The sequence below is a fragment of the Plecotus auritus genome, assembly GCF_963455305.1.
Source record: "Plecotus auritus genome assembly, chromosome: X".
Classification (NCBI taxonomy): Eukaryota; Metazoa; Chordata; class Mammalia; order Chiroptera; family Vespertilionidae; genus Plecotus; species Plecotus auritus.
The window spans coordinates 140191937-140206013 of NC_137784.1; the positions used below are offsets into that span (position 1 = coordinate 140191937).

At 43.9% G+C, this 14077-nt stretch overlaps 1 protein-coding gene across 2 annotated transcripts in view; it reads left to right on the top strand.

Moving 5' to 3' along the window:
• The first annotated feature begins 1998 nt into the window (after positions 1–1998).
• SLC9A7 (solute carrier family 9 member A7) overlaps positions 1999–14077 on the top strand; it is a 121463-nt gene continuing 109384 nt past the window's right edge. For both annotated transcript variants that reach the window (XM_080653302.1, XM_080653301.1), the window contains exon 1: positions 1999–2451. In XM_080653302.1, the coding sequence (XP_080509428.1) occupies positions 2115–2451 (337 nt within the window). In that variant the 5' untranslated portion in view covers positions 1999–2114. The remainder of the gene's footprint in view (positions 2452–14077) is intronic.

Sequence of the window (14077 nt, forward strand, 5' to 3'; positions counted from 1 at the left end):
CGCCCTAGAACCTCTCCAAGAGCCCAACCCACACTTTTGAATTAGCCAATAGAAATGCAAGGGGAAAGTAAGCCGTGCCCTGCCCCCATGTGCAACCTGACCCCGACCAATCAGCGGAGGCCACACTACCTCACCCCTCCTACCTCTCCCAGGCCCCCTATAAATCAGCTCATTTGGGGACTGGGGTTCTCTCTCTCTCCACCTCGCCACTGCGCTGGTGTGTGTGTGGGACTGAGCTCGAGCTAGCTCGATTAAAGGCTCTTTGCTTTTGCATCGGACTCGGCTCCCTGGTGGTATTTGGGGATCACGAAATCTGGGCATAACATTACACGCACTAAGAATTTTGTACTCTTGAGGTAGCTCCTGAGTTGTTCTCAGTGTGAGCTATATAGAGAGAAGTTCTGTTTTTAACTTTTGGAGACCCAAGTGGGTGTGATATTAAGTGTGATGATCAACATGGCCAGTTTTCAGCAAACACGGATTTTAATGAGTCTCCAGAAATTAGATCAAGTTTTCCCATTATTGTATAACTTTCTCTGTCACCATCCAGATTTTTAGTGTTTGCTATTTCATTAGGAACCTGCATGGAACTTCAAGGTATATGATTTTTTGCACGGTTGAGTTCCCACAGGTTGAGAACCACTAGCAGGGTCGCCTAAGACCATCGGAAAACACAGATATTTACATTATGATTCATAACAGTAGCAAAATTACAGTGATGAAGTAGCAACGAAAATAATTTTATGGTTGGGGGTCTCCACAACATGAGGAACTGTATTAAAGGGTTGCGGCATTAGAAAGGTTGAGAACCACTGGTCTAGAGCCGTGGTCGGCAAACTGCGGCTTGAGAGCCACATGTGGCTCTTTGGCCCCTTGAATGTGGCTCTTCCACAAAATACCATGGCCTGGGCGAGTCTATTTTGAAGAAGTGGCGTTAGAAGAAGTTTAAGTTTAAAAAATTTGGCTCTCAAAAAGAAATTTCAATCGTTGTACTGTTGATATTTGGCTCTGTTGACTAATGGGTTTGCCGACCACTGGTCTAGAGGAATAGGAGAGACTCTAGCTAAAGTCTATATAAAGTGGTTCTCTTAAAGAAGGTCCTAAGCAGGCTTGCCAGAGTGTTCACTTAGAGAGGAACCAGGAAGGCTACCATAGCCTAAATACCTTTCCTACCTAATGCCATGCCTACCCTATTATGACTTCCTTTAGCTAAGCATTGCTTTCTTCAACGAATCCTCTTAAAAGTGCAAACGCCTCTGCGAGAGAAATCTGGGCAGTTGGTATGCGTTTCAATAAACACTTTATGAATTCAGTGCTAGGCACTGGGAATTCAGTGATTTCACAATTTGGTCTCTTTTCTTCCTTGAGCAGAAGAACAAGATGAATTGAAAATTCTAGCTCTTGAGAATTTCTTCCAAGAGGTTTTATGTTTCAGACACTTTATAATTTTTTTTTTCCAGAGGTGGGCCTGGTCCTAAGAACCCTCCAAAGATTTCCTGGGCTACCAAAAGGTCAAGGTAAAAGGACCACCGGGCTAATCCCCAGCCCCCCCTCACCCCGCTGCTCATCTACCTGGAATGGTAGATGTTCAGTTCCTTCAACCCCTTTCCCAGAATTAAGAAGTCGGTCTACTTCCCACGTGGTAAAGGATGCATTTCAACGCTCTCCCCACATCCCAACCCCTTGTGGGTCCTTATTTTGTGGCAGACTAGAGCAGAGGTTTGAATGAAGCCTGGCAGGTTCTGGGACTCCGGGAACCCAGACGGCCTGGCCAGGTAACGCCAGGACCGGGGGGGAGGGGCGCAGAGAGGCCAGGGGCTGGTGGGCTGGCGGGCTGGCTAGTGGGTCGGAGGACCACGGCCAACCCTGCTCCAGCGGCCCGGCCCACGCTGGGCCCGGCGCGGCTGGGGGCCGAACAGGTGCGCGGGCGGGGGGCGGTGCTTGGGGATCCTGCGCACTGCGCGCTCCCCTCCCCCGACCGGGCGCCCGCAGGAGGAGGAGCTGCGGCGGCCACCGCCACTCCGGCAGGCAGGTCGGCGGCGGCGCCAAGTCAACCCACCGACGGCGCGGGCTGCTGGTCCGCGCGCGCGGGAGGCGCGGGCAGCTGGGGGACCATGGAGCCCGGGGGTGACGCGGCGCGCCCCGCTTTGGGGCGGGCAGCCCTGGCGCTGCCACCGCGGCTGCTGCTGCTGCTGCTGCTGCCGCCGCCGCTGCTGCTGGGTCGGGGGCTGCGTGTCGCGGCCGCGGCCTCCTCCTCTGGGGCGGCGGCCGAGGACAGCAGCGCCATGGAGGAGCTGGCCACGGAGAAAGAGGCGGAGGAGAGCCACAGGCAAGACAGCGTGAGCCTGCTCACCTTCATCCTGCTGCTCACGCTCACCATCCTCACCATCTGGCTCTTTAAGCACCGCCGGGTGCGCTTCCTGCACGAGACCGGGCTGGCCATGATCTATGGTGAGCACCCCCCCCACCCGAGCCCACCACCCCGACCCCCCTGGGACGGCCCGGCCGCCGCGCGACCCCTCCCTCGTGCTTCACTGTGCTCGCCTTCACTCTCAACGTGTTTCGTTTCTTTTCCCGCTGAGACGGTGTTGGTTCCCAAGGTCAACTGTCTGCATTTGCTGGGTCTCTGTTACCGTTAAAAAGAGTCCCACCCCATTTCGACGTCTCTTCATGGGGAACCAGGAAAAGGGAAGGCACAGAGGTGGCCTGGTTCTGTTCCCCCGGTTCTGGCTTGCCCCGGCCCCCCCCACCGCGACCCAGACCCCCCCCCCGCCCCAGTTCAGCTCAGCGGGGGGTGTGTGACCTGGCAGGAGTGGGTGACTTCGCCAGGGACCGCGTCCCCCTAGGAGTCAGGCCACAGTGAGGGTGGGGACAAGGGCTGAGGGCTTGGCTTGGTATGGGCTGGTGGGGCCTGGTGGATGCCACGTCCATGGTCGACCTGTCACCCTTGTGGCCAGGTGGGAAGTTAGACCCAGTTCCTTGCCCTCTCCAGGCGGAGGGGAGCTTTTGTTTTCCTCACATTGGAACATGGGCACGATTTTGAAGAAACGTTTGTGAATGTATGAGGAGGAAAAGTAGTGGTTTTCATTCGGGCGTTAGCCCTCTTTTGTTGGGAAGGGTGGTGGGCTGGTGCCGCCATCCTTTTCTGGATTTAATGGCACATGGTGTGTCACATGCACAGAGGCCAGTACAAACCTTCTGTCATTACATAGGTGTCATTTGGCCACAATCGGAATCCTCCTCCCCTCCCCCCACTCTGCCCCCTGACTGCGCCCCCTCCATGACTCCAAACTGGAACCAAGTATTCTCATTTTGAATTTAATTCAGCAGAGTTAAAGCCCATGTTGGCGTCCTCATGTGAAATGGATGAGCCCACTTCACAACTGTTCCCAATAGGCAGCATTTTACTTTATCGCTTATACCGGAGCGATCTCTCCACTCCATATCCATTCAGGAGAGAATGGAAAGCAGGCACCTTAATCTTTAATGTGGAAATCACCCTTGGCCCTGGGCCTGGCTTCCTCATGGTTCTGGATTGGTTGTTGATAGCCCAGGCTCTTGGCCACCAAGGTTAGGAAGTGCTGTCGGGAGCCCTGGACTTTTCAGGGGGCATTGGCCTCCAGGGATCTTGAATTGAAACAGGACCAGGTCCCAAACTGAGTTTGGCTGTTGCAAATTACAGGTATAATCTTTGGCCTGGATGCCTGGCCGTTCTTGAGCTCTGTGGTTTGTGTCAGTTGGTGACAAATGTTTGAAGCCAAGGCTGCAGTTAAGCTAGGGGGTTTCCTGAGCAGAGAGCAGAGTGTGGTGTTCAAGAACGTTGTCATTTCTGGCGATGGACTCTGAGCTGTAATGCAAATGAAGATTGCCTTTATATTATGTAGCCTTGAAAATATTTTTATTTTATAACCCCTATATCCAATTCATTCAAGTACAGTGTGAAATACTTTTAGAAGGTAGCTTTGACAGGTTCATAAGTACATACTCAAGTGCATAGAAAAGAAATGGGGATTTAAAAATACATTTTCTGAGGAGTACTCCGTGTTCTTAGGAGCTCAGTCACCTTTATCTTAAGGCTTAGAAACAGCAGTGGAATTTTCCTTTGCTGATATGTACTTTTTAAACTCATCACAAGCTTTTAGTCATTGGAGCCGTGTTGTTTCATTTTGTGTTACCAAAATCTGCTTTAATTGATGATTGTTCAGAAAAGGCCACATCATCTCATAGCATGCCGTGTAATTTTTGTACTACGTCTTTGGGTTTTAGTGTTGCTTTGAAATGCATTAAGAAATTTAGTTCGTCAACGTATGATGTCCTGGGTTATACCAAATACTAATATTTTGATGTGGTTGCTTATAATTGTGAGAAAACATTTATCTCTTTTAGGGATATTTACTCTGTTTCAAGACGCTTCCCCAGTCTGAATTCTAATGTCATTTGATTAGCTAATTATTCATTAAGTACTGAGACTGTTGTGAATCGGATAAAAAATTCAGTATGAAAATCTTTGAACACTTAAGTAGATGCAGTACAGATTTTCAGGACTTCTCTTTTTTAATATTAAGAAATCAGGTTGCATTTGTCGAGATCAATAGAGGAAGTGAGTAATTGTCCTAGTGCCTCTGAGTAATAAAGGACAAAACAACCCAAGGAAACTGTTGTTGCATGCTGGTGACCAACTTCATTTCTGGAGGTAAACAATTTAACTTTTGAATGTGGGCAAATTTTTATGAGTGAAAGAGTTCAACTGTGAATTTCAAAACTCTTCATTTTGAAATAAAAAAAAAAATCTAATTTCTGCCCGGCTGGTGTTTCTCAGTTGTTGAGCATTGACCTATGAACCAGGAGATCACAGTTCAATTCCCAGTTGAGGGCACATGCCCTGGTTGCACGCTCGATCCCCGGTAGGGGCGTGCAGGAGGCAGCTGATTGATGATTCTCTCTCATCATTGATATTTATATATCTCTCTCCCTCTTCCTTCCTCTCTCTGAAATAAAAAAAATAAAAAATCTGATATCTGCGACTTAAAAACATTTAAGTGGTACTTTAATCTGAGAGGGAAGGCTTTTATATATGTAGTAATGTATTAAAATGAATTGTGATAATATATATTTGCCAGTATAGTCATAAAATATCTGTGGAAGGACATGCAATAGAGTAAGTCACATTGGTTTCCTTGGTGAGTGGGAGAGTGGGTAGGAACTAGGTGTCCGTGACATAGGGGTGGGGAGGGAGACATCACTCTCTACCTTTTTGTGCTATTTGATTTTTAAACTATGGAAGTGTGTCCATGCCTTCATTCTGTGGCATTTGTGATGGTATTTTAAGATGCTCCTCAGATCATCCAGTTTGATACCCACTTCTCCCTATTTACGTCACATTATGTTGTCAGTTTTCTGTGACCTTTCAATTGTCTGTATCCATGGAGCTTCTGGAGCCCTGTTCCTAGAATTGAGACAATATGGGGGAAGGGGGAGATTCTTCCCCTCCCTCTCTCCTTCTTTTTATCCCATTATTACCAATGAATAGCTGATATTACATTAGGAGTGGTGTGCACAAATAGATCCAATAACAACACTTGCTTTGGTGCAAAGGGCCTAAGGACAATAAGAGACAGATACCCTGTGAATGCTTACCCTTGAAATGGAAAGAACTTCCCCGTCCACCAAGGGAGAGTTATAACACCCCTCCCTGACAAAAGCCCCAGACAGCTACAAGGAAAGGTGACCACAGACCAGACTCCAGGGAAGTTGAAAGCAGCGCTCCAGACCTTGCCGTGGGAGCTGCATGGCAGCAGGCAAGGCCACCAGTCTAACCTGTTTTGTCAGGGCAGGGAGCTCCCAGCTGTCTGGCTCTGTAGTGATTAAGTGCCATCCTAAAGTTACTGGGCACAGCATGTCTGTGCAGCAGAAATAGCAAGTGTTCAAGGCAGGGAAAGCTGGTATAAACAGACTGTGTCAGTTAATTGTGGTTCTCTCTCATGTGTACAGTAGTTCCACTTCCCCCATAATGTTTTTGTGACAACTGATACGGCTCCAAAATATCTAACTTGGCCACGCTAGCCTACCACCTGCTTCTTGTTTCCCCCCTGCTCCCCGCCTATCAACTTTCCAAGTCCACGTGGGTCAGCCCCTCCAGGTTCTGTGGCCCGTAGCCTCATTGTTGCTTTGTTGGAGCTGGATTGCTAAGCACAGCCTGAGAGTGGGTTCATAGGCAGAGTCTGAATGGGAGAAATAAGACTTTCTGCAGTAGCGTGAAATTAACGTATGACTCTGTGAGCAAACATTTTGGTACCACCTTCTTCCTGGTTAATCAGGAGCACTCGTTTTTTTAAAGAACTCATTACTTTTGGCCCTAGTTTGGGGCAGCTCTGTGTGGTCTCACGTTGGTACCAGATTGCATGGGTTCAAATGCTGGCCTGGTTACTTATAAAGCTGTGTATAACATGGAGTAAGCTCTCTGAGCCTTCGTCTCCTCTTATCAAAAATGGAGACAAGGACATCTTGCTTCCCTGCACATCATCAGTTTGGTTCAAATAAAGTCATTAAAAAAATGGAGACAATGCCACTCACCTTACGCAGGCGTCCTCAAACTACGGCCCGCGGGCCAAATGCGGCCCACCAAGGACATTGATCCGGCCCACCGGGTGCCGCTGCCTGTCCTGCTTAGCAGCTGACTCGTCCCGGGCCCACAGTGAGCATAGGAATTTGTTCATAGTTTTTTTTTTTAAACTATAGTCCGGCCCTCCAACGGTCTGAGGGACAGTGAACTGGCCCCCTGTTTAAAAAGTTTGAGGACCCCTGCCTTACAGGATCATTGCATGAAAGAGGTACTCTAAAGGTCAGGTACAGTTTCTGATACTTAAACACTGGTAAATATTAGTTTTTACTCTCACTTTAGACTTTGTGATTCTTTGGTCAGCATTGCTATTTGGGGTTGGTTCCATAGAGGCCTGCTATAATTCGACAATGCATTCAGATACAGTTAGGGGGATGAGGAGACCTGTAATTTTTTGGTGGGCTATTTGTTAATAACTAGAAAAAAATGTACAGTATAGGTACCTTACTCTTTTATCCAGCAGACTCAATTCTTAGACTTTATCCTTCAGAAATCCTGGCATTAATTAGTATGTTATGTTACTTGCACTGCAGTATTTGTTGCAGTAGAAACAAGCGTTTGTTGCAATACCTCATCAAGAAGGCACTGGTTAAATTAAGGCAGCTGTCCACATATACTGTTGTGGAAAAAACAAGGCACAGAACAGCATGTGTAGTATTATCTCATTTATTCTTTTCTGTAATACTAGAGGCCCGGTGCACGAAATTCGTGCATGGGTAGGGTCCCTAGGCTTGGCCGGTGATCAGGGCCGATTGGGGCCTTCCTTCCCCTGGCTGCCGGCTGCCGTCCAGGGCCTTCCTTCATTCCGTGCCATCCCCTGGTGGTCAGCACACATCATAGTGAGCGGTCAAACTCCCGAGGGGACAATTTGCATATTAGCCTTTTATTATGTAGGATATATATGTATGTATACATACAATGTCTAGACATTTATATATGACATGTGTGCTTCTCTAGAAAGATACAAACTTAGCAGTGGTTATCTTTTGGCAGTGGGACCAGTTGTTGGAGAGAGGGAGGGAAATGTTACTTTTCCCTTTATATTCTTCTGAGTGGCCTGAAATTCCTGTAATAATGACACATTACTTTTGCAATTGAACGTTGTTTTAAAAGAAAGCAAATGGCTTCTATGTAGCAAAAAATGAATTAGAAATAGATTATAGTTATGTGGTTAGGTAGCATTAGTTACTTAAAAGTTTAAAATGAGAAAAATGACGTTTTCCCCTGAAAGTGTTTCTTAGAACTTTCAGAAGTTAACCTTTTTAGAATGATGTAATTAGAAAATCACCATTTCACAACCCCCAATGATAACTGCTTTAGATAAGGATGTTCAACGAATTCAAGAGTTGTAGGTGAGTCCTAGCCGGTTTGGCTCAGTGGATAGAGCAACAGCTTGCAGACTGAAGGGTCTTGGGTTTAATTCCGGTCAAGGGCACATGCCCAGGTTCTGGACTTTATCCCCATAGGGGGCATGTAACCTATTAGTAATTCTTTCTCATCATTGGTGTTTCTATCTCTCTCTCTCCCTCTCCCTTCCTCTCTGAAATCAATGAAAAATATACAGTATTTTAAAAAAAGTTGTAGGTGAGACGTTGGGGAACATGCGTAGTTGCATGGTGATGAGTATCACCCCACATTTACTTGACTACCACAAAGGAAAGAAGGTACCTTTACTGTGGAGAGGTGCAGTAGTCACAGTCTTAAAGCTGAGTGAAACTCTCTGGTATTATGAGCCTCCTTATGTGATGTAATAGGAAACATACAGCTTTACCCATGTAGTGTTCATCTCCAAACGTTTCTTTGGAGGTTTTAGGCATATCTCCCAGTTTATAAGAAATATAGGGGACAAAGAAACAAATTATAAGATACCATGCAAAAAGAAATATCCAAGACATGGGACAATCAACAAGACAATTACCATGGTTTCTTCAGAAAGACTTTGTTGAGGGAAACAAAAAGGTAGATAAGTGTTTGTTATGGACTGAGTTATGCCCGCCCCCCATTCCCACGTTGAAGCCCTAATCTCCAATGTGATAATACTTGTAGGTGGGGCTTTGGGGAGGTTAGATGGGGTCATGAAGGTGGGTCTCCATGGCGAGATTAGTGCCTTTATAAGACAAGGAAGAAACCAGAGCTCCCCCTCGCTCTCCCACGTGAGGATAACAGCAAGAAGGGAGTCATCTACAAGCCAAGAAGAGTGCTCTAACCATTGTGGCCCTAGCCAGTTTGGCTCAGTGGGTAGAGCATCGGCCTGCAAACTGAAGGGTCCTGGGTTTGATTCCAGTCAAGGGCACACGCCCAGGTTGTGGGCTCAGTCTCCAATAGGGGTTGTGCAGGAGGCAGCCGATCTATGATTTTCTCTCATTGATGTTTCTATCTCTCTCTCCCTTCCTATCTGAAATCAATAAAAATATATTAAAAAAAACACTGCCTTTATAATTATTCGAAGTGTGTATATATATTTTTGGAGACACCCTATAAATGGAGCTGGGGTCCCTGATTACTTCTGGACTCCTTATATGTGAGAGAGAAATGTGTCGTTGTTATTTGCTACTGAACCTAATTGTGACTTTTACTTACACCGGGCTCTGACTTCCACTTGGAACTTGTTGTGACATACGAGGCTGTTTCAAGGATCTGAGGCAGAAGTTTATGACTATAGTGGATATGGCATTGCTTGGGATTCTAAAGGAGGCTGAAGAATAGGCAGTACAGTTCTAGAGAAAGGGTTTTAGGAAAGGGTTGAAATTTAAAGTACCACTTATATTTGCTAACTGTTGGGGGCATCTGACAATCGTCCACACATTTAGTGATTTGCTAGAAAGACTCATGGGATTCAGAGACATTTGTAGCTGCAGTTACGATTTATTACAGTGATAGGATACGCAACAGGGTTAGCAAGAGAAAAAGATGTAAGAGGTGGAATGTGGAAGAGTCTAGAATCTATCAGGGGTGGGCAAACTTTTTGACTCGAGGGCCACAATGGGTTCTTAAACTGGACCGGAGGGCCGGAACAAAAGCATGGATGGAGTGTTTGTGTGAACTAATATAAATTCAAAGTAAAGGAGTGGAGGGGAGAGCAAGAGAACCCTCCGCTCTTTTGGCTCCGCGGGCCGGATAGAACAGCCAAATGGGTTTGCCCGCGGCTGATAGATGTAGGTTTCTAAAGTTCTCCCTTAGGGGATTAGGGTGGGGTTTCACAGAGCAAGCTTCTTCCTCCAACAATTAAACACATGCAAAGTGTTTCTGCCTAGGGAAGCTTGCTTAAGACTCAGACTTTTTTTTTTTTATTGGGACTTAGCTTACTGAAATTTCTGACTCCCAGAAAGAAAGCAGGTGTTCACCATTGCAGAAACAATTAATTTAGCCAGGCTGGTATGGCATAATTCAGCATTCCAGGCACACAAAACAACCCTCTCATTTAGGAGCATACGGAATATTTTATAGGTCAAGTTCCCAGAAGCTATTGCAAGGAGCCATGATGCAAGCAGGTCCTCCTAGAGATAGCAGCATCAGGCCTATTGTGTTAACTCTTTCCTGCAGATTACACGTGGTGTCAGCGGACTGTTAGCTTTTTGTGTTCCTGAGGGCACACTCTTTTATTTTGTGTCATCACACACTTTTATTTTTAAAATGACTGCTTTTTTAGATTTCTTGATTTTATTTTTAAATCACCACAAGTAAAATTGACTTTTGATGCACAGTTATATGGATTGTAACATTTGTGTAGATAGGAGCAACCGCCACCACAATCGAAACGAACACTAGTTCCGTCATCCTAAAACTCTCATGCTACAGTCTCACTCTGACAACCACTGATCTATTCTCCATCATTATAGTTTTGTCTTTTCAAATATGTTGTACAAAGGGAAGCTTTCAGTATCTAATCTTTTGGGATTAGTTTTTTTCACTCAGCATAATGCCTTTGAGATTCACCCATGTTGTTGCATGTCATCTATAGTTAGCTCATTTTTATTGCTGAGTCAGATTCCATTTTATGGACATAGCAGGTTGTTTATTCATTTGCCAGTTGAAGGACAACTGGGTTGTTTCCAATTTTGTGTGTGATTATGAATACAGCTACTATAAATATTAGTGTATGGGTTTTTTTAAAAAATATATTTTATTGATTTTTTACAGAGAGGAAGGGAGAGGGACAGAGAGTTAGAAACATCGATGAGAAAGAAACATCGATCAGCTGCCTCCTGCACCCCCCCCCCCACTGGGGATGTGCCCGCAACCAAGGCACATGCCCTTGACTGGAATCGAACCTGGGACCCTTCAGTCTGCAGGCTGACGCTCTATCTACTGAGCCAAACCGGTCAGGGCAGTGTATGTGTTTTTATGTGAACATAAATTTTCATTTTTCTATGGTAAATAGCCAGGAATAGGATTGTTGGGTTCTGGAGTGGCTGTACATTCTACCTAGCGATGTGTAAGAATGCCAGTTGCTCCATATTCCCTCCAGCACTTACTATTGTTAGCATTTTTTATTTTATTCATTCTAATAGATGTGTAGTGGTATCTCATTGTGGTTTTCATTTGCGTTTCCCTAATGTTGAACATGTTTTTATGTGCTTATTTGCCATTCAAATATCCTTTTTCAAGTGACTGTTCAAGACTCTTGCCCATTTTCTAATTGTATTGTTTTTCTTTGCACTGAGAGTTCTTTATATATTTTGGATGCAATTCCTTTGTTAGATGTGTAATTTGCAAATATTCTCTCCCATTTTGTAGCTTGTGTTTTCATTATCATAACAGCGTCTTTTGCAGAGCAAGAGTTTTAAATGTTAATGCAATTCAATTTATTAACTTTTCCTTTTTATTGATTGTGCTTTTGGTGTCATGTCTAAAAACTCATTGCTTAGCCCCAGGTAGGGGTAGGGGACATGGGTGGTTGGCTGGCCCACCTGCTGGTCGAACTCCTGGTCGAGGGGACAATTTGCATATTAGCCTTTTATTATATAGGATATACACTGAATGGCCAGATTATTATGGGTTCAGAGATCATCATAATCTGGCCACTCAGTGTATTTTGAGTTAGTTTTTGTAAAAGGTATGAGGTTTAGGTTTATTTTTTAATGCATGGGTGTTTAATTTTCCCAACATTTTTGTTGAAAAGATTACCTTTCCTTCATTAAATTACTTTTGCAACTTTGTCCAAAATCAGTTGCAGATATTTGTGTGGATATATTTCTGGACTTTGTATGATTTTTCATTTATCTCTGTATCTAGCCTTTTGCTAATACCACACCATCTTGCTCACTGAAGCTGTATTGTGGCTTTTAAACTTGAGGCCAACTTAATTCTTTTTCAAAATTGTTTTAGCTGTTCTAGTTTGAATATTCTATATTCTTAATGATTTTCCAGTAGTTCTTTTTTAAGAAAATTAAATTTATTGGGGTGACATCGATTGAGAGTCATATAGATTTCAGGTATGGATTTCTATGTTACAAGATCTGTATATTGCACTCTGTGTCCACCATCCAAAGTCAAATAAATCATCTTCCATCACTATTTTCTATCAGTTTTCCACCACAGTCAATTTTAGAACATTTTTCATCATCCCCACAAGAAACACTGTATCCCTTAGTAGTCATATCTTATTTTCTCCCAACATATCCAGACCTAGACAACCATAGTTTGGTTGGAATTCTAACATTTCCTTGTGGCGTATTAACCATAACAGTCTACTTTCTGTTTCTATGGAGTTGCTGTTTTGGCCATTTTATGTAATATGTGGTCCTTTGTGACTGGCTTCTGTCACTTAGCATACTATTGTCAAGGTTTATTTATGTTGTAGCATGCATCATTACTTCATTTTATTTTATAGCTGAACTAGAGGCCCGGTGAACGAAATTTGTGCATGGGTAGGGTCCCTCGGCCTGGCCAGCGATCAGGGCTGATCGGGGCCTTCAGGCTGCTGGCTGGGGCCTTCCTTCATTTTGCTCCTCCCCCTGGTGGTCAGCGCACGTCATAGCAAGCAATCAAACTGCCAGTCTCTCGGTTGAACTCCCGAGGGGTCACTTTGCATATTAGCTTTTTATATATAGAGATACTCTTCCACTGAATGAATATACTATATTTTATTTATCCCTTTAGTTGATGGAAATTTGGTTTATTTTCACTTTTTGGTTATTATGAATAATGCTTCTACAAATATTTGTGTACAAATTTTTGTGTGCCCATATATTTTCTTTCTTTTTCTTTGGACATAATGCTTTTGTTTCTCTTGAGTATATGCCTACAAGTGGAATTGCTGGGCATATTTTTACTTTTGACCCATTTATGTCTTTATATTTAAACTGACTTTCTTATAGGCAGCATGTAATTGTGTTTTGCTTTTTTAAACAAAATGTAATGTGATAATCTCTGTCTTTTATTGGGATGTTTTGTCCACTTACTTTTGATGTGATTATTGATAAGGTTATTTTGAATTTGTGATCTTGATATTTGTTTTCAAATTGTCCCATTTGTTTTTGTTTCCTTTTTGCTACTTTTCTACCTTCTTTTTAATTACTCAAGTATTTAAAAAAATTTTTAATTGATTTCAGAGAGAGGACGGGAGAGGGAGAGAGAGAAACATCAATGTGGGAGTATAACATCAATTGGCTGCCTCCTGCACACCCCTACTGGGGATCTAGCCCACAACCCAGGTATGTGCCCTGACCGGAAATCGAACCAGTGACCTCCTGGTGCATGGGACGATGCTCAACCAACTGAGCCACACCGGATGGACTCAAGTATTTTTAAATTCTATTTTATTTCCTTGTAACATATTAACAATAATTCATTGTTTTGTTATTTTAGTTGTTCAAGATTTATAGTATACATCTTTAACTTATCACAGTCTACCTTGAAGTGACATTATACCACTTCAGATTTAGTCTAAGGATGTTACAATAGTATACTTCCATTTCTCCCCTCTAAACCTTTTTTATTTTTTCTATGCGTTTTACTTTCACAGGGTATAAACACCACAATCCATTGTTATTACTTTAAACAGTTATCTTTTAAAGACACTTAAATAATAAGGAATAACTCCTATAAGAATAATATATTGTTGATATTTATATACCATTTCCAGTATTCTGCAGTCCAGTGTTTCTTTTTAAAAAAATATATTTTATTGATATTTTACAGAGAGGAAGGGAGAGGGATAGAGAGTTAGAAACATCGATGAGAGAGAAACATCGATCAGCTGCCTCCTGCACACCTCCCACTGGGGATGTGCCCGCAACCAAGGTACATGCCCTTGACCGGAATCGAACCCGGGACCCTTCAGTCCGCAGGCCGATGCTCTATCCACTGAGCCAAACCAGTTTCGGCCAGTGTTTCTTATTTCCATCTGGTGTCATTGTCCTTCTGCCAGGAGGGTATGCTTTAACAATTATTGTAGTGTGGGTTGCTGATAAATTCTTTCAGCTTTTGTATGTGTAAATATGTCTTTATTTTCAC